Here is an 18,298-nt window from a genome sequence, read left to right on the forward strand (position 1 = left end):
TCTTTGACCTGCTTTCCAGTGACAAACTGGCCTATTTGTATTTGCTGGCCTGACTAAAAGGTGCACAGCGCCTTGTTTTATTCTCCAGTCCTTCACCTGTTTGTAGAAATACCTCCAGATGAGTCAATTCTTTACAAAGATATCCAACTACTCAAAACATGCACTGAAATACTATTTAAGGGCTAGTCAGTCTGGACAATAACCTTTCAATGAAGGTGTTTATCCAGCCAAACCATATAAAAACCATCTCGGCTTGAGGAGAGTTGCACCAAGGTGTTTTCAGTTTGTTGCCTGGTGTTGTCACACGGGGAGGTTCCCCAGTCACTCCTGAGCCTCCCCCTGGGAGTCACAGCCTGTGGCTGTGCCCCATCCGAGCACCTCAGGAACAGGCTCGTTTTGTCCAACACAGGCTTTCTTGGGGTTCAGCTCTATGAGTGGTTTACGCAGTGAGGACAAAATAATCCCACCTGCTTTTTTGTCTCATAAAACACAATGGTGTGCTCCCTTCTGAAGGGTGTTTTTCAGGTGGCAATATCCTCTAATGTTAACTCGCTTAAGAAAGCCGTCCTGAGTCTAATTACTGCTCCTTCATGTACATCTCAAGTGTCAGAAAAAGTCAACAGAATAGTTCTGTTTCAGTGTGCTGCTGAGCAGCACGTGAGGTAACGGCACAACAACGTAATGTACTGAAGTCATCACCTGTTTATCACGAGTCCAGTAACCAGTACTAAGGGATGGTGGCGCAGTATGTTCAGGGGTTCATTTTCAGAACTTAGTTTGATTTTCTGTCCTACCAACAGCTGCCATATCAAGCATTTACTACACACAACAACGTGAATTAACAGAAAAGCTCAGTATCTTGTGACTTGACTTTTACTTGTCAGAGCTTATTGCAGGGGTCAACCACCTTTGCACCATGGCAGCGCAAAAGAGATCCTGAGCATGACACATGGCCCTGCCAGCAGAGCATGCCCAGCCCAGGCACCCACGGGCGCACGGCTGTCCCTGTCACCCTCTTCCCTCATTAGCACAGTTCACCTGCCATCAGTCATTCCAGGCCCAGAGTAATTCAGCAGGGGTGTAGGTACATAGCTCTAGGTGAGTCCTGCTTTGGCCATCTCCTTTTTTGTCCTGGACCAGAGTGACTGGACACTTGCTGTGGTGAAAGCTGGATTGCCAGTGCCAGCTCCACACCAGCCCAGAAGGAACTGGACACTGGGTGCCGCTGGTTCCCTCTATTTTGTGATTCGGCAGGCTCTTCCCATGCTGGCAAAGGAAACACATCAACTAATTAATTGGAAATAAATGCAGCACCTTGTTTGAGTGTGCGAAAGCGTCTGTGCGGGGCGGATCCTGTGATGAAGAGCCTCATGGCAGCAGGCAGCCTGGTTTCTCCCAACCTTGGTAGATATTCATGTCTGTGCTGATAAAAATCTCCGCTCTGTGTAGGGAAAGAGGGTGATCCTGCTGACTTAGGTGGATGTCCCCGTGTCTTTGACCTGCTTTCCAGTGACGAACTGGCCTATTTGTATTTGCTGGCCTGACTAAAAGGTGCACAGCGCCTTGTTTTATTCTCCAGTCCTTCACCTGTTTGTAGAAATACCTCCAGATGAGTCAATTCTTTACAAAGATATCCAACTACTCAAAACATGCACTGAAATACTATTTAAGACAAAGCTAAATCAAGTGGCCACAGTGGCCTTGTTTGTAGGAAGCGTTTCCAGTGGGTGCCCCGTTAGGGTATGAGAGCTTCACCCAGCACTTTGAAGGGGTGGAAAACCAAATGTCCTTCAGGCATTAACCTTCCTTTAGTGACCTTCTTCCCCTGTAACTCTTCCTCTGTGGAGTGGTGGTGGGATTTGGTGCTGGGTGAGACCTCACTGCAGTGCCAGGAGCCTCAGCGGGGAGCTGGTTCCTCAAGGCTGCACACAGGGAAGATGAAACACAACTCTTGGTGTGAGACTAAGACAAAACTTTTAGCAAGGCTATAATTTCTGCTCCTATAGGTTGCACTTTACATCATCTCAAATAGAAACCATCCCTCCCAAAACTAGAGCAATCCATGTTTCATACATTAGCTTTTATTTTGTCAACTGAAGTAGCTGAACTCTTCAGAGCCAGCATCTGCATATTTTTATATGAATTCAAGTCTCACATGGAAAGCCTATTAGAAATGAAGAGCTAAGTTACAGTGAAAAACTACTGTGAAATGCAGGACTAGGCTGCACCGATTGTCGTATCTGATTTTTGACAGGCGTAGTCTTATGGTATACAGCAATTTCCCTCTGAACATCTTACTGAAAACCTCATCATCCAGTGACGAATGGATGTAAACTTCTCTTGAAATCTATCCTACTCAATGTATAAAAAAAAAAAAAAATGCCTGACAGGCAACCAAAACCAGAACCAAACCTGCAGAGACGTTTAGGATGAGTGACAGGCAAATCCATCTTGTTTCTTCTGTTATCCTTCACATGGAACATCAAATTCCAGCCATTAAAAATTGAATATTTTATCTGCAATTAAGAAGGATGTTGCACTGGTTCTCCCCAGGCTTTTGTGTGTGGAATTTAAATGTATGGTCTGAGACTGAGCCTCTCAAATACATGGACTGTGCCTCTGCAGTGGTCCTTTCACATTATTTTTATTATTACTGATCTTTAGTGAACAACTGATGAGCAGTAATCTCACTGAAATTGGCTACATAATGAAAGTGTTTTGTTTTTTCAATATTTGTAGTGGAATGTTTTTCAGTTGCAGTCTGAAATACAGGATTTGGAAAGAAGAGATTGCAGCTCTGCCATGTGGCTGTTTCCAGCACATAAACTGGCTGAGGCTGTGATGTCCCCGCTGGAGACTGCTGTCATCAGTGGAGAAACCCTGACACCCTGTTAGGCAGTTATTCACTAAAATAGTATTCATTATGCAAATCTCTGCCCAAAGACCTGCCTAAAATGCCACAAGCAGAAGTCTCATCTGCTGTAAATGAAGCAGCTTCAATGGCTTTGGCAGGGTGGTGGCTGCCTGCTCCATTTGAAACATCTGTCCTGGGTTCCAGGTTTCAGCATCTCTGCTCTCACCACCAGCAAAAAGAAACTATTTGCCAAATTTTCTTCCTTGTTAATCATTAACATGTGACTGCATTCCCACCTCTAACCTCAAACATCTTGTACCTATGTCATAGAACCAGGGAATCATAGAATGGTGTGGGTTGGAAAGAACCTTAAAGATCATGAGTTCCAACCCCCCTGCCATGGGCAGGGACACCTCCCACCAGAGCAGGTTGCCCAAAGCCCCATCCAGCCTGGCCTTGAACACCTCCAGGGATGGGGCATCCACAGCTTCTCTGGGCAACCTGTTCCAGTGTCTCACCACCCTCACTGTAAAGAATTTCTTCCTGATATCTAATCTAAATTTACCCTTTGATTTAGATTTGTTTGAAGCCATTCCCCCTTGTCCTATCACTACCTGCCCTTGTAAAAAGTCCCTCCCCATGTCTCCTGTAGGCTGCTTCAGTTATTGGAAGGCTGCTATGAGGTCTCCCTGGAGCCTTCTCCTCTCCAGGCTGAACAACCCCAGCTCTCTTAGCCTGTCTTCACAGGAGAGGTGCTCCAGCCTGCCGATCATCTTTGTGGACCACCTCTGGGTCTGCTCCAACAGGTCCACATCCTTCTCATGCTGAGGATTTTCTATGATGCCAATACATGATGATTTTTCTATAGTGTTTTTTTGAAAACATTTCCTTAAAACCTTAAGCTCTCTTAATTTATGCCCTAATCTATGCAACAAGTCTCCTTCTTGGCATCAAAGCCATGCGCACCCTGCAGAAGTCTTCCCCTTCCACCTCTTTCTTGCTGCAGGAGGGATGATGTGATGCTGATCCTGAAGGGCAGAGCCTCCGTCCTCCTCACGTGAAGGGGCCCTGATGTGCTGAGATGGTTCCTGCGGGCAGAGTCCCTCTGAAGATGATGCTCTCTGACAACGTGAATAAATTCAGGGTTTCTTCATCTTATTTCAGACCAACGGGACTTCTGGTGGGTGCGAATCTGAAAATGTGCTGCGCGTTGCCTGTCCTGGTCAAAAGGGTTAATAGCGGTCACCGTTCCTGGGCACCCTTTAAAAGGAGGGGGTCAAAGAGCCCGAGCAGGGGCCGGGCAGAGCAGGCGCGGGGCTGACACCCGCCTGCCAGAGCACAAGCTGCTCTGCGACAGCTACCCCCAGCCTCATGCGTCAAGGCCTTAAGCCTCTCTCCTTTGACACAGAGATTAAGGGCAATCCCGACAAATTCAAAACCCGATCAAGCGGAGGCACTTGGGCGGGATGAAGCGCCGGCCGGAAAATCAGCTGCCGCAGGCTGGGCTCCGGGGCTTCTCCGGGGAACCTCCGGTTCTGCAGCTTCAGTCTTGGGCACCACGTCACCCTTTTCTGAGCCCATTCTGGGCCTTCACAGGTGAAAGCTGAGCTGATTGGCTGCAAACCAAACCAACCAACACCATTTTTTAAAAACCATTCAATTTTTTATAGCTGCCAAGCGCAGGTACCTACAACCACCGATCTGGGAACTGACAACCCAGCGGAGAATTCGGCTGGTTTCTGATCCTGCTTCCAAAAAGCCCTATTTCCGTGTGCCTTTGGGACAGGACTGGCTGCTGGATTTCACACCGAGCATCCCTGCCCCACAGTCCCAACCAATTTACTTTTCAAACGGCAATTCTGCCCCAAATGACCCTGTGATTTATGATCATGATGACAAACAGGCGAATTAGAATAAGGTCGTTAATATTCTTGCTTATGCAAATAACATTATTGCTTTTTGTGAAACAAGCAAATCGTTATGAACTTGTGTCTTATTCTTATTAGCCACTACTTTATATATACTTTTATATATAAATTCGTATAGGTTTTTTATATGTGTATATATATCTGCATTTACATGGGATGTGAATTGAAATGTGTTTCTTTCAGTACCAGTTTCCCTGGGCTTCTACAAACCAACAACTGTGACTTCCCCCTAGTGGTCAATTCTTATTTTTAAATGCTAATGATTTAAAGACTGGGCTGCCTCTCACGTCAAAAAATAAAATAAAATAAAATAAAAATTTCCCTTGAGGCCAGCCACCTCCATAGCTGGTTCTTTAAAGGAAACCTCAAATATCATGACTTTTGTCTTTCACTTCTCTGCCCCAACAGTTTCATTTTTGCTCCCTCTTCTTCTGCCCGTGCCAGACAGGCTGACTTTCCGTGCCGGGGTGCCCCTAGGGCCTCCCTCGCAGCAGCAGAGATCCCGCAGACCATCCACTCGCAGTATGTTCTGAATCCTGCCATTACAAAACTTAGTTTGCCCCCTTGGTCCTATGAAATCTTGAAGCACTCGAGATCTTTGCAAACACAAGGCAGAGCAGGGTATGGAGCGGGCGCTGTCATTGTCAGAGAAGATGCTGGGTTCCAGGACCAGAGTGTCCCTCTTCAACGGCCCATGGACTGGGAATTAGGGCCGCACCCTCCAGAAGCTACGCATTGAGCCTACTTTATTATCAGAGGTAAATGCAGTTCATTCCCTAACGCGGCACGAGACCTAGCACTTCTTCAGAAATCAGGCATCAGAATTAGCCTGTCTAAACCGTACAACACGACAGGCGGGGGACGGGGCATTTCTCCTCCACTTACATCCAAAAAGGAATAAAACCCCAGGCGTAATTAAATCCAATTTACAGCAGCAGCTTAGATTTTAACGTGACGCCGTGTGCTTTTTTTCAGCTGGCAGGGGAACCATGCTTTTTTCTAAACTTCTTTATTTTCCCCGAGCGCCTCAGGGTAAGGGAAAATGGGACGAAAGGCTGCTGGTGCCGGTGACAGGAGCCATCTCCTGCCCTGCCTCACCCTCCAACTCATACCATATGCAAACCTGTCACTCGCCAGCTGCCTTCAACTGCATCCTGCGGGGCCTCCCTGGGGGACGAAGCCAGCGCTGCCAAACTCACAGTCGGGCAAACTCCAACCCCAATTGAAGGATCCACCTTTCACTTATTAAAAATGATCTGAATTTTTTACCTGCTCACCCACTTGTGAGCACAGTAAGGACTTTTGTGTATACTTTTATCACCAAGTCGTGAGATCACAAGGATCACACTGTTCCTCCTTGCTTACAGTCATGACGGATCCCATCTACTGTCTGTCAAAGTCCTGCTGACGTGTATCTATCCTGACAGTTTGGTCACAACATTTTCACAAAGAGCAGCAAGAGATCCCTCCAGAATTAAAAAATGATGGCCCGTTGGATTTATTTGCACTCCAGGGGGCATCATCTGGGGGCAGATTCCTACAAGTAGCACATTCACTTATTTCCATCTTCCTGCGATACCAGCTCTCTGAAATGGGTCTTTCCTCAGGGAGTGGAGGGGGACAGAAACACAACAAAGGACCATTACTTTTCAGGAATTACCAAAATCTCCTCCTCTTCCTGCCTTTCTCCCTAATTCTTCTTTCAGAGAAGGAAATGCTTCCACACTGTCTATTTCTTCATATATTTTTTCTATAGGTTCTGTCTTAACACGGGCCAGACAGTGTATGAAGACAATCTGGTTCCCAAATCTTCTGCCACTTTGCCACAAGGAAACCGCACTTTCCTAGGAACAATGCAAGAATAGAAGATTACAAGAAAAATTACTGTTGGGGTATCCTCTTTAATTCCCTCTGGGTTTATACAATCACTTCAGTGAGAATAAAACCAAAAGCAAAGGTATATCACTCAAAGGAAAATTTAGCAACTATACGTATCAGTACACTTTGGGGAACATGCACAAAGAACGTACGTGTGTCTCCAAAAATGGTTATCGTCTGCCATCTTTTTGTCCCAACAAAGCCCAGGGAACTCAGACTCCTCTTTTCAGGAATTATTCTTTAATCAAAACAGAAACAGCTGTATTTCATATCTCCCAGTCAACGCATATTGCTGGAAAAATCAACAGGTACCTGGACAGAAAAAAATAGGTAGGCCAGTAACTGAAGGTGCCAGAACTGAGACTCTGCAGATGAGAGAAGCTGGAATAGCCAGGGGTTCCCAGTCGCACACCAGTGGCTCGGAGGGCTGACAGAATGGCTTCCGACTCAGCGATAAAATCCCTCTTTGCAGCATCAAGGCCAAACACCAACTTTCTGAGGTACCTCCCGAAGCATCTGGACCTCTTGGAAGCCATGGCTCTCCTCTGCAGAGCAGCGGCCCCTCCTGCCCAGTCTGTTTCCGTTCATACACAGAATAGACAAGATATGAAAAGAGCATTGCAATGGATTTTGCGTACTGTAAAAGATGTTATTTAAAATTCCCTCACTTCATGTAGTGTTTAAAACAAGCACCCAGAATTTTTATGTCAGGTAATTCATTCAGGACACAAAATCCTGATTTGGGATCCTACCTGAAGGCTCTTAACTCGGAATAAACATTCTTATTTTCTCTTATTCACTCTTGCAGGTATGGAACATGACTGTTTCATTTTTTTTTCTTTGCAGAAATACAACTAAATAAAGCATCTATGGAAGCAACATGTAAATAAGCAGGAGATTTCAACAGGAAATAGTCAGACAAGTGCACATTTTTTCAAATGGTAGCACGAAAAGATACGCAACTTTCTGCCACCAACTTGGTTGCAGAACATAAAGTCCCGTAACACCATGGGAACTTCTGCCAGCGTTGTTTCAGGCTTTTTTCTGCTTTGAATCCTTAATTACATGGTGAATCAGATGCAATTTTTAGTGTAAACAGAACAAACAGTGAAATTTTAAAACCACATTTATTTTTAATACAAAATCTGTTGCACTATTACAGAAGTGAGCCTGTATGTTTACCCCCACATGCACAGATAATTCAGCATCTACAATTAAATAAGAGTAAAATTATATTTCTCTTTTACCAAAACCATTGGCAAATCTTATTAAGAAAAGTTCTCTTTGTGCTTTGTAGTCGTGTTTGTAGAATTCATTTCTTATTTCGGTTCCCATTAAGAAAACTGATGAATGGAAAGCTCAAAGGTGCAAAAGAAGCTTCTTACAGCAAGCTCACAGCTGTGATTATTTCAGTTGTGCTCTACCTAAAATATATACATGAAAGCTGCAAGGTGTACTGTGGACTAATGCAATGCACTGGCAACAACTCTGAATGGTTCAATTAGGAATCTGCAGTAAATAAGCAGAACAGTTCACTATTTCGTCTTCACAGCCAAAAAAAAAAAAAGAAAAAAAAGAAATTGAAGTAGATGCTTTAAAATACCATGCATACCATTGGCTATAGTACTTCTTACACAGTACAACATAAGCTTTCTTGTTTTATTTGTCTGTAACACCTAGAAGCATATAGCATCTACGCTTTAAGTGTATTTACAAATTCAACAAAATATCTACATATAAAAAGCTTACTTAAAATTAAACTTGATGCAAGTTATGAAAAACCAATTTATTGGCAAATGAAACTGAGCATTCCTTCAACCATAGGTTGTTATAAAAATTTATATTTGGAGGTAAACATTTGATTGATATAGTATGCGAGAAAATAATTTCATAACGGATAATGGCAATCCTTTACCACTACAACCGTATTAGCACTTGTCAGATGGGGTTCTGTGGCTGCGAGCGGTGACCCCCCCTGCTCCGGGTGCAGATAGTGACAGAGCTGTCACACCCAGCAGGCCGGGACACAGAGGGAAATGCGGTCGCGCTGCTGGACTCGGCTGGTTTGGTTTTTTAACGATTCGTTTATTTTACAAGAGCTTATACCTTGCTATATTAGTAAATAATTTAATTCTGGTTGTATTTTGTTGTGGTTTTTTTTTTTTTTTTTAAATCTCCTAAGGCCATGAAAACATGTTGTGCTGTAACTGTCTAGAAAGCATTTATTTTATTTTTAAAAGGAAAAAAATCATACTCTTCTTTGTGTGATTTAAAACCTTCCGTTTTTAGCACAACAGTTTCACAACACTTTTTTTTTTCTGCACATTTTCATTTTATTTGGCAATGACAGTAGTCCGCTAATCACAGTTTACTGCACCAACTGATTTAGAGGTACAGCGCATTATGGAATGCATATTGTATAAAGGCACTGAATGTATTTTGCCCTGTGTTTTCTGGAATATTTTCTCTTATTTTAAAGTTTTTCTTTCAGTGACTGTACAAATTCCAAAATGCATTGCAATGCGTATCTTTTATGCCCTAAAATCAATCCAATGTGTTTTGATGTAAAAATAGAACACTGTACTGCTGTAATACTCGATAGATTAAAAAGGCTATGAAGTAATAGGAGCAAAGAGCAGATAATAGGGTCTCATTAAGCATCAGCAAATGCAAGTGTCATACTTAAATCATTTAGCAATTATATACTGTACATACTGTTCCTAACTGTCTTGCAAAAAGACATATGATAGCTAGACATTAAGTCACCAATTTCACAACAATGTCCACAAAGACATTGAAGTTCTATATAATACTACTATAACACTCTGACAATGAAAACGGAATTCATACCCAGGGATTCAGCTGAGGACTGCAGAACAAATCGTCAAACCATGTTTTTAGAGTGTACACGAAATCATTTGTGAATTGTGGAGCTTTTTTTTTTTTTCCATGCATTACACTGTATTTTCAACAGGAAACAAAATTAGAAGTCGATGTTACTGTTTGTGTCAGTTCCTTCTAAAAAAGTAAAAATACCCAAGTTTTGAACAAAATTTGACTTTTGTATTTTGAGTTGTACTAACATACCACTTAATGTGTCATGATGCTGTGTGATTGTATCGCCCTGCATGTTCTCATAGCATAAACATCTCGTGGTGAGGCGCCCCGTTACCTGCATGTTCATAGTATGAGAAGGAGGATGTACAAGTGCTTTAAACAAACTGAAGATACAAGGGGACCGAGTTCTCTGGTTACACAAATGAATTCATGGCATTTACAGGAGAAGGAGCCTCAGAGCTTTCGTTTCCTTCAGCAGGTTCTTTCTCTTTTTTACCACTGTATTGTCCAATAAAAGAGCCATCCTCATTGAACTGACCATTTACACCTTCTCCATAGTCAACTAAACTATCATCACTGTCTTCTTTTTTCACAGTTCTGTCTGAAGGTGTCCGGCTTCCCTTTTTTAGAGGTTTATGGTCCTCTGCATCGCTGGAGACACAAACAAACAAACATAAGGAATTAACTGATGCATTATATATTAAGACAAAAATCAGCCATGCATGCAGAGTTTATAAAAAGCACGTGTGCAGCCCTAGAATCCTTTAGTAAACCCACATCACATTGTAGAGGCAGATCAATATGATGCAGTTGACATGAATACATGGTGTAGGAATGGTTTAAACAGAGAATGTCTTCAGTGGAGGGAGGGGGGGGTGTGTGGTTTATTTTTTTGTTTCTCTTTATTTCTTTTTTCCCTCATCGTGCATGACTTTTCAATGATAAGATTTGTGCCCTTTGCTTGGAAGCAATTTAGATGCAACTGCAAGCATTAAAAAGTGGGTTGTAAAGTTATAAAAAAATAATTTTTGGGTTCTCCAAAGTAACAAGCTTATGATGTGTCGTGAAGTTAGTCTGTTAAACTTCTTAATTTCTTTGACTCCTTGATCATGAATGAAGAATGAATTTGGTTAAATGAAATATACCAATTTTCTTTACTAGTATAAAGAAAATAAAAGTACTGCATTTCAAATAATTTGTTACATAATGCAGGCCAGACTTGCAATTTTCAACCTTACCTTTCAAGAGACCTACATATTCCATTAAAAGGGTGCAGAAGAAACAAATGAAAACAGCCTAAGAAGAAAAGCAAAGTCCATATCCTGATAGTGATCAGTATTTTATCAGTAATAATTTGCTCTTAAAATTGCTAAAACATTTACTGTATACAGGTAAAGCAACAATCTTATAGTAGCTACAGTTAAGAGCATGCTTAGTTCTTTTCACTACTTATCAGATCAACCTCCTTATCCTAATCCATAACCGGTAACATCATGATGGTGAGCTGGAGACAGAAAAAGGAAAGGAAAGAAAAGCAGGGAGGAGAGATCCCTGTAGCAGAATACTGTTGTCTTTCCCTTGTCAGTGGAAAAGCTGCAGCACCATCAGAATCCCCAAATAAATCTGCAGCTGTGGTAAACTTGTATTTCATGAAATAGATGTAGTTGGGCTCTTTTCAGAATCCTTTACACTGCAATTCAGTTTCAAAACGAAGATTTCGGCAGCAGCTCTAAAGCATTTCCAAGTAAAAACTGAATATATATTCAGCAAATTATTTTAACTATGTAATTCCTAAAAACAAATACCTTAGTTCTTCCAATAATTATACTTTCATCTTTTTTTCTAACGAATATCTTTGAACATCCAGAGAAACCATATCTATATAGCCCATACAAGGTCACACAGATTATACTGTTAGCTAACAAATGCCCTGTTGAGAATATTTCACTATTGCTAGAAAACCATTACAACAATTTTCTGTCAAGCTGCTTCTCCTCATCTCATCACCTTTTTCGGAAGATTCCAAGTTACCACATTCCATAATTACAGAAAAAGCATACTAGAAATTTTATTCTTCTATGCATACACAAGAACGAAATGGTAGGAATATCTGTCTTATTAACATATAAGAAAATCTTCATGTTTGAAATACCCAAAGACAAAAACTCTAATCTTGACTGTATCAGTCTTGACTTTGTTTTTAGTACATGGCATGAGGATAAATATCGTATTGCTGACCTCCTGTGCTCACTGATACTGCAAACATATAGAGTAGTAACATCTAGAAGAAAGCTACTCCGAAACGTCAAGCACCCAGCAGCAAAGTGCAAACGTTTATAGCACTGCAAACACAAGCAGATTACAGAGATATTACTGGAGAGAGTTCGTTATGGAGTGACCCTGTATTTAAAAGGCTGAAGATAGATTCAAGTATTTAGAAATCACTGGCAGTTTCTCCATTGCCCTCCTCAGAGGGCATCAGAGTCACTGCAACAGGCCACACCAGACCCTCACTCTGAAGTAGGACGAGGTCCTCTTCCCAAAGAATGACTGCAGTGTTATGCTTTCTGCGTAACAGCATCTAGTAAAGAACACTGCACATATGGTTTGCTGTTTAATTTTAGATGAGGAGCTCTGTAATTGCTTACACTGTAATATGTAGGAATGAAAGGAAATTAAAACTGCATTTGCACCATATTTCAACTGGTCCGGAAACTCTGCACAAATATTCTAAAGCGTGACCTTATCCGGTGTAATACACTAGGCTGGAATATACACTAAACAAATGATACACCATCGCTGTATTAAAAATACCCACATGTTTGTGTTTAATAGAAAACTCTATTTTCATTTATAACCTAGGTAAATCTGGTTATGGGAAGTTCGGCTCTTACACAGTTTGGTTGCATTGTGTCTGTGATTCTTCTATATTTTAGTAAGGACATAGATTCTACTGTCTGTATAATTAAGACCAAACGAAACTGCAGATATACCTAGGAGTCAACACCTGCACAGAGGTGGGCACTGGGGTAAGAGCATGGTTACAGCAGATGCAAATATCAAACCTGAATCTGGGAATTCCCTCCCATATTGCACTATATGAAAGAAGTTCTGCCACGATTCTGGCAGCAGAAAAAGATGAGGGATTATCCAGGGTGTTTCCCACTCCTTGTTCAGGAAAAGGAAATATATGCCGTGGTACCATTTATCCTGTATCAAACTGGATTAGGACTCTTCTATTAGATGAGCAGAATGTTTTGGGTGGAAGGGAAAGAAACCGAGGAATAAAAAGCAAAACAACAAGCAGGAGAGAAAGCAAAAAAGTGAAGACATCGATGTTTTGGACAGCACTTCTGTAACCCTGGAGGGGAAAAACAGAGAAGGGACCCTGGTGCTCTTGGGAAATGAATGTATTTTCTCTTTGCTGCCAAGAAGCAAACTGCCAAAGCCACTGAATTGCACAGTGAATATGGATGCCCAAAGAGCTACAGAACACTTTAGGCTGTAGGATATATAATATTATATTGCAAAAACATGTTAAAGCCATAAATTTTGATACAGTAACTGCAAGATTCAGTAATCTTGCTTGGAGTAGTTCATAAAACTATTTCAAAATGCGACCAGGATAGATCATAATTCGTTTTAGTTTTTGTTTATGATTTTACTTGATATCTTTTATACTAGCCTGTTGTAGTATCTTGAAATAATGAAAAATAAAGTACAAATTAGGTTGACTAAAATTACAGTGGAAAACTGAAGAAGTTTTTGAAATGTGCCATGTAAACAATTAATAGTAAGACAGTGAATACTGGGAGGGAACAAAACAAGAGGTTTTACATATGAATTTTATATTTAGATCAGACAGCCATGAAAGTTAAGTCTAGGGATACGTTTACTATTTGTTGTCTTACAAATGAATTCTATACTGCTACTTTTTAGAATGGAATCAATGTTGCTCAGTGAAGAGTGATATGTACCAGTCTTTTTGTTAAGTACTGATATGTACCACACACATTTCTTGCCCTTTAGTAAGAACAGTGTTTCATGTTAAAGCATACTCTGAAAGCATGATTTGAATATTTTTTCAAAAATGATTGCTAATACGTGAATACATGTTTCTTTTTCTTCTTAGTTTAATGAAACACATAGCAAACTGGCAGTTAATGATTAAGAGATATGAAGAAGTATGCAGGTGACAATAACGTGTAAGTGCAAAGTACAAACTTTTAAAAATATAAGAATTACTTCCATTTCACAAGCTCATCAGTTATTGAAAGAAATAGGTACCTTGAAATCTCCTTTCTTCTTTCAACTTTTCAATTTTTCTTCCTTAGATATGGGTACATGCAGCAACCAGTCAGAATGGGGAAGACAGTTTTACGGTGCCTCTGCAGTCCAGCAGGCAACTAGTTCCCACTAAACTTTGCCACATTCATGGACATGCAAAAAGACTCAATATATGGTTAGCAATATACTACTTTTCCTTGTAACACAACTGTCAGAGGAAAGGCAACATAAAACAAACAAAATGGGTAAAGCAGTCTGGGCTACGGGACGCAGAAAGAGGATGCAGAAGATGAAAACTGTTGGCAGCAAATTCCTTTTTCTGTGCCCTCAGGTCAACAGCCTAGAAATGTTTAAGTATAAGCAGTCACATAAAGCCACAGAAATATCTTACACTGCAGCTTCCCTGCACGCTCCAGGAAAACCTCTGCCCCAATACCTAACAGGTTTCTGCTCATGCTCCTAAATTGACAGGGCTATGCAGATGAAAAATGCTTTCCCTATGCACTTATGCACCTGTGTCAATCCAAAACTCAGAACATTTTACTATTCCTAATCTAGCTAAGATATAAGAACATCTATATTAGTTTTCTGAGTTGTTTTTCTTTAGCATCTCTATAATACTCAATCTTCAATCCTGGCAGAAGCTGGGAAAACGGGGAGATTAAACTCTGGCTTTAAAAGGCAATGGGTTGAAAAAACTGTTGTTAGTCAGAGAACCTGACTCTCTCCTCGTCAAAATTTTAAAGAAAAATCTGCTCGAGTATAATTCAACCAACTTTCCACCTTTGCTATTTCTGGTAGAAAATTATACAAAGGGAAATCAAAGCACTGATTTAAAAAGTAGCGACACGGATGTTCAAGAATAAAAATAGGAACTGTCAAAGAAAGCATGTGTGTGTAAATGAGGACGCAGTAAGACCACTGCCAAATCCAACTGGACTATTCAGAGACAAGAATTCTGCAGGCAGTCCACTGACATTATCTCTCGCGCTAGAAAGGACCAAGCTTAGAATTGCGGTGCTGGGCACAAATCATTGCTAGGTCCCCCTGGAAACACCCTAAGCAGCTATAAAACTTCAGTAACTAGAAGAGAAAAAAAATACTATTGTAGTTAAAAACTGTATTCTCATTGTTAATTAACCCGGAACAAGAAGGAAGAGTAATATATTATCCAGCAACATCAGAACTCTCCACCAACCATTTCCGGAAAGTCTCTCTTAGAATACCCCAAAATTTCTAGGCAAAATATTGTGTGTGTCAAAAATGTTGAAGAAAAGAGGCAAAATAGTTCAACAAAATGTGCAAACATCCTGTGTTACCACACTAGTAGTCCTGCTACTGCAGTTGCCTTGTCCTGTTTGACCTTCCTAAGAACATCTTGCAGACTGCCATGAAACACTAGCCTTTCATACTTCTGTGAAATTGGCTAAGAAATGCATGCCTGCAGTCCCTCCCTCCCCATCAATTCACAGGTCTGTAGATGCCATAACTTCTTCATTTCTCTTGGTTTAGGGCCCAGGATGGAAATTGAGTCTGATTTATACACCCACACTGACCTTAACAGGAGCTCTAGATAGTCTTGAATTTTAATTTAAATAGACATACATTTGTGGTACTTCTTGTATTTCTTGCAGTTTCTTGGTGTATGCACTGACTGTCCACAATTTGCTGGTTTAGTCTTCTCTGACTCAGGAAACCACTGCGATTGTAGTGAAATCAGTTTGCTACAGAGGACCTATTTTCCCTTATTATGTAAAGGTGCAGGTGTGCCTCTGGTCACAGGAACATAGTGCACCTGGTCATTCTGTGGTTCCTGAAACACCAGTGTTTCCTGAGGCATTACTTCCTTCCTTAGATAGATATGGCAGGAAAATGCGATGTTGGCAGGTTCTGCAGAAGGTGTTCCCTTAGATAAAGTTGAAGAGTGCAAAACTTCAAACAAGTCCATGCCATCCCAAGAATACTGGGAAGCCTATAAAATGAATGTGACAAAAATCTCTCCTAAAATTGAGAGCTATGACTTCTCTAGAAGATCTTAATTAGTCATTAAGATTAAAGTAATTTAATAATTTAAATCTTATTTTTAAACAACTAATTTTCTAAGTGTTGGGCCTACTTGTCCAGAAATACTGAAATCTATTCAGTATAAATTTCCAAGTCTTTCACACTTCCCAGTTCCTGAAAAAGGAGGAAGCCAGTCTATGTTCTTAGAAAGTTCCTCTTGATGGTCTGGCGTCTCTCTGAAAGTGAGATGTCCTTTCGTACTTGGCATGAAATGAGTGTGAGACCTTATACTTTCCCTTCCCTCCTTTAAACTTTGGAGGAGAACGAAAGGAGCTCAGACACTTGGGAGGATAAGAAAATGAAGAGCTTCCAACAGAGCTCTTCTTCTTCAGCTGATGTAAGGAGTGTTTGTGTTCTGAGAAATCCTTCATGATCTGGACCAAGGATTCGCCAAATAGCTTCCCTCCTGTGTATGGTAAGGACAGCAGTTTACATGTTAGATCTAGCGACGAGGTCCAAGGACGTAGCCATATAGCTCTCCAGGCCACAGTGAGGCATGCCATATTTTTAACCGTGAGTCTCAGAGAATCCTCAGCTGCATCATGGATAAAATTAGCTGCAATTTTACACAGCCTGCGTTTCCTCTGCATGGCACCAGATGGGACCCATTGCTTTTTGAATCTGGCTCGTTCCTTCTCCAACCATATTAGTAACGCTCTACAGGCGTAAGTGCAGTAGATAGATACTCCAAGCTGGGCTGCAACTAGTTTGAAAGATCTTTTGATTGCTTCCTCAACCTTTCTATCAGTAGGATCTTGAGGGAGAGCATCCATATTAGCAGGCACTGACAGTACAGAATCACCACTAACCAATGCCCTGTCTACCTGAGGCAAGGTCCCCCACAAAGCAGCTTTCTCCATTGGAAGAGGATAGAGCTTACGTAGGACTGCTGGGGCTTCATGCTTTGCTTCAGGATTACCCCAAATCCTACAGACAAGATCTTCCACCTCTGAATGGATAGGAAGTGCATCTACCTTGCCTTCTTCAGATGGGATAAGCAGTTCTTCTGAAGCACATTCAGATTTTGAAGATTTTAGCATTAACACTCTTTTTATGCGCTTGAACAGATAATTCTGATTCTCCATGTCAAACTTACGCAGAGGATCTGGTCCTTCTTCGTCTTCTGTAGGGGACTCAGATGACGTCTCCCCATCTTCAGGGGATGACTCAACCTCCAAGGCTTTGACAGCTTCAGATTTCTCCTTCCCAGGGGCTGTTTGATCTTTTAAACCGTCCATATGGTCAGACTCAAAATTTTGGGAACTGCTATCAGTTGCTTCTAGAGGAACCACTGGAACTTCTGTAATTGGTACCCTGGGATGCCTTACTAAATGGGTCCTAGCCTGTGCCACAGAAGTTATACTTTGTCTGGCTGCTGTCAAAGCATCTTTTAAGACTGTAGCTAGCTCAGGCAAAATTACAGATTTCATTAATGAATTCTTTTCAGATTCAGAGAAGTGAGTAGTAGTAGAAGGTCTTACCTTCCTGTGATAGGAGCTCTGAGTGTCTTCTGAATCTGAGCTGTAGTCTGGGGTCTGGCTGAACCAGTGCTGCAGAGAAGACTGCTGCCTTGCCAGTGAGCCACGAATTGAGTTGGAGCTGAGGGGTTGCTGGAAAGGGGACGGCTGTCCTGCCTGAGAATCTGAGCCCTCCTCCGACCCCATTATCTGTTGCTCAGAAGCATGATGTCTAGAGCCATGCCTGCACTTCCATTCCTCTGACCTCTTTTCCTCTCGGCAGAGGGAAGCAGAGACAGAACTACCCCTTGTAAGCTCTGAAGACTGCCTAGCCCTCCTCCTGGTGTAGGAGGTCTCTGATCTGGTGCTGGAACATTGATCCCCTGACCTTCTGAAGAAGTTGGATCTGTCAGATCTCACAGACTTTGCTTTGGTAAAGACAGGGTCTGCTTCAGGAGAATTGGCACAGCTACCTTTTCTGTTCTTTTCCTTGTCCAGTTTCTTTCCTGTCCAAGCAGACATGGACCTGAAGTGATGAAAAAAGTTCAAAATACTCGAATTCCTACATTTTTCAAAAATTACTTTTTTTTTCAAGGGAAACCCTATACCCTTTTTCCTCAAAGGAGCACTGCATCATGACCACTGCCATGTGAGGCTGACAAACTGGGAACTGAGTGACTGCAGTGATGCTGGACTGCAGAGAGGGTGCCAAGATATCTTCTGTAATCTGACTGGTTGCTGCTGCTGCCCTGTCTCTAAGGAAAAAAGAGGAAAGCCCAATATAGACTAATTACACAGAAATTCATTTTAGAAAGGAGTTTTTGCATGGTAAATAGGATGAGCTCTTTCATGTGAACAAGTATGAAAGCTTGACATGCATCTGTCCATATTCACCAGACATAAGGTGGATAAATGCATTATAAAGTAATTTAATAAAACACTAGATGATTCTATAGATTAACTCAAGTCACTTCAATATGGAGACATAAATT

General features: G+C 41.5%; 1 protein-coding gene across 23 annotated transcripts in view; it reads right to left on the reverse strand.

Moving 5' to 3' along the window:
- Window positions 1-6,663: 6,663 nt before the first annotated feature.
- The window catches only part of NRCAM (neuronal cell adhesion molecule), a 158,184-nt gene continuing 146,549 nt past the window's right edge, over window positions 6,664-18,298 (reverse strand). For 13 of the 23 annotated variants that reach the window (XM_014963698.1, XM_014963702.1, XM_014963709.1 and 10 more), the window contains 2 exons: window positions 10,737-10,748; window positions 6,664-10,149 (listed from right to left, as the gene is read on the reverse strand). In XM_014963698.1, the coding sequence (XP_014819184.1) occupies window positions 9,912-10,149; window positions 10,737-10,748 (250 nt within the window). In that variant the 3' untranslated portion in view covers window positions 6,664-9,911. Of the gene's footprint in view, window positions 10,150-10,736; window positions 10,795-18,298 lie in introns of all 23 variants that reach the window. The other 10 variants (XM_014963715.1, XM_014963701.1, XM_014963710.1 and 7 more) reach the window with 2 other exon arrangements.

This window comes from Calidris pugnax, unplaced genomic scaffold (genome assembly GCF_001431845.1).
Source record: "Calidris pugnax isolate Ruff unplaced genomic scaffold, ASM143184v1 scaffold44, whole genome shotgun sequence".
Classification (NCBI taxonomy): domain Eukaryota; kingdom Metazoa; phylum Chordata; class Aves; order Charadriiformes; family Scolopacidae; genus Calidris; species Calidris pugnax.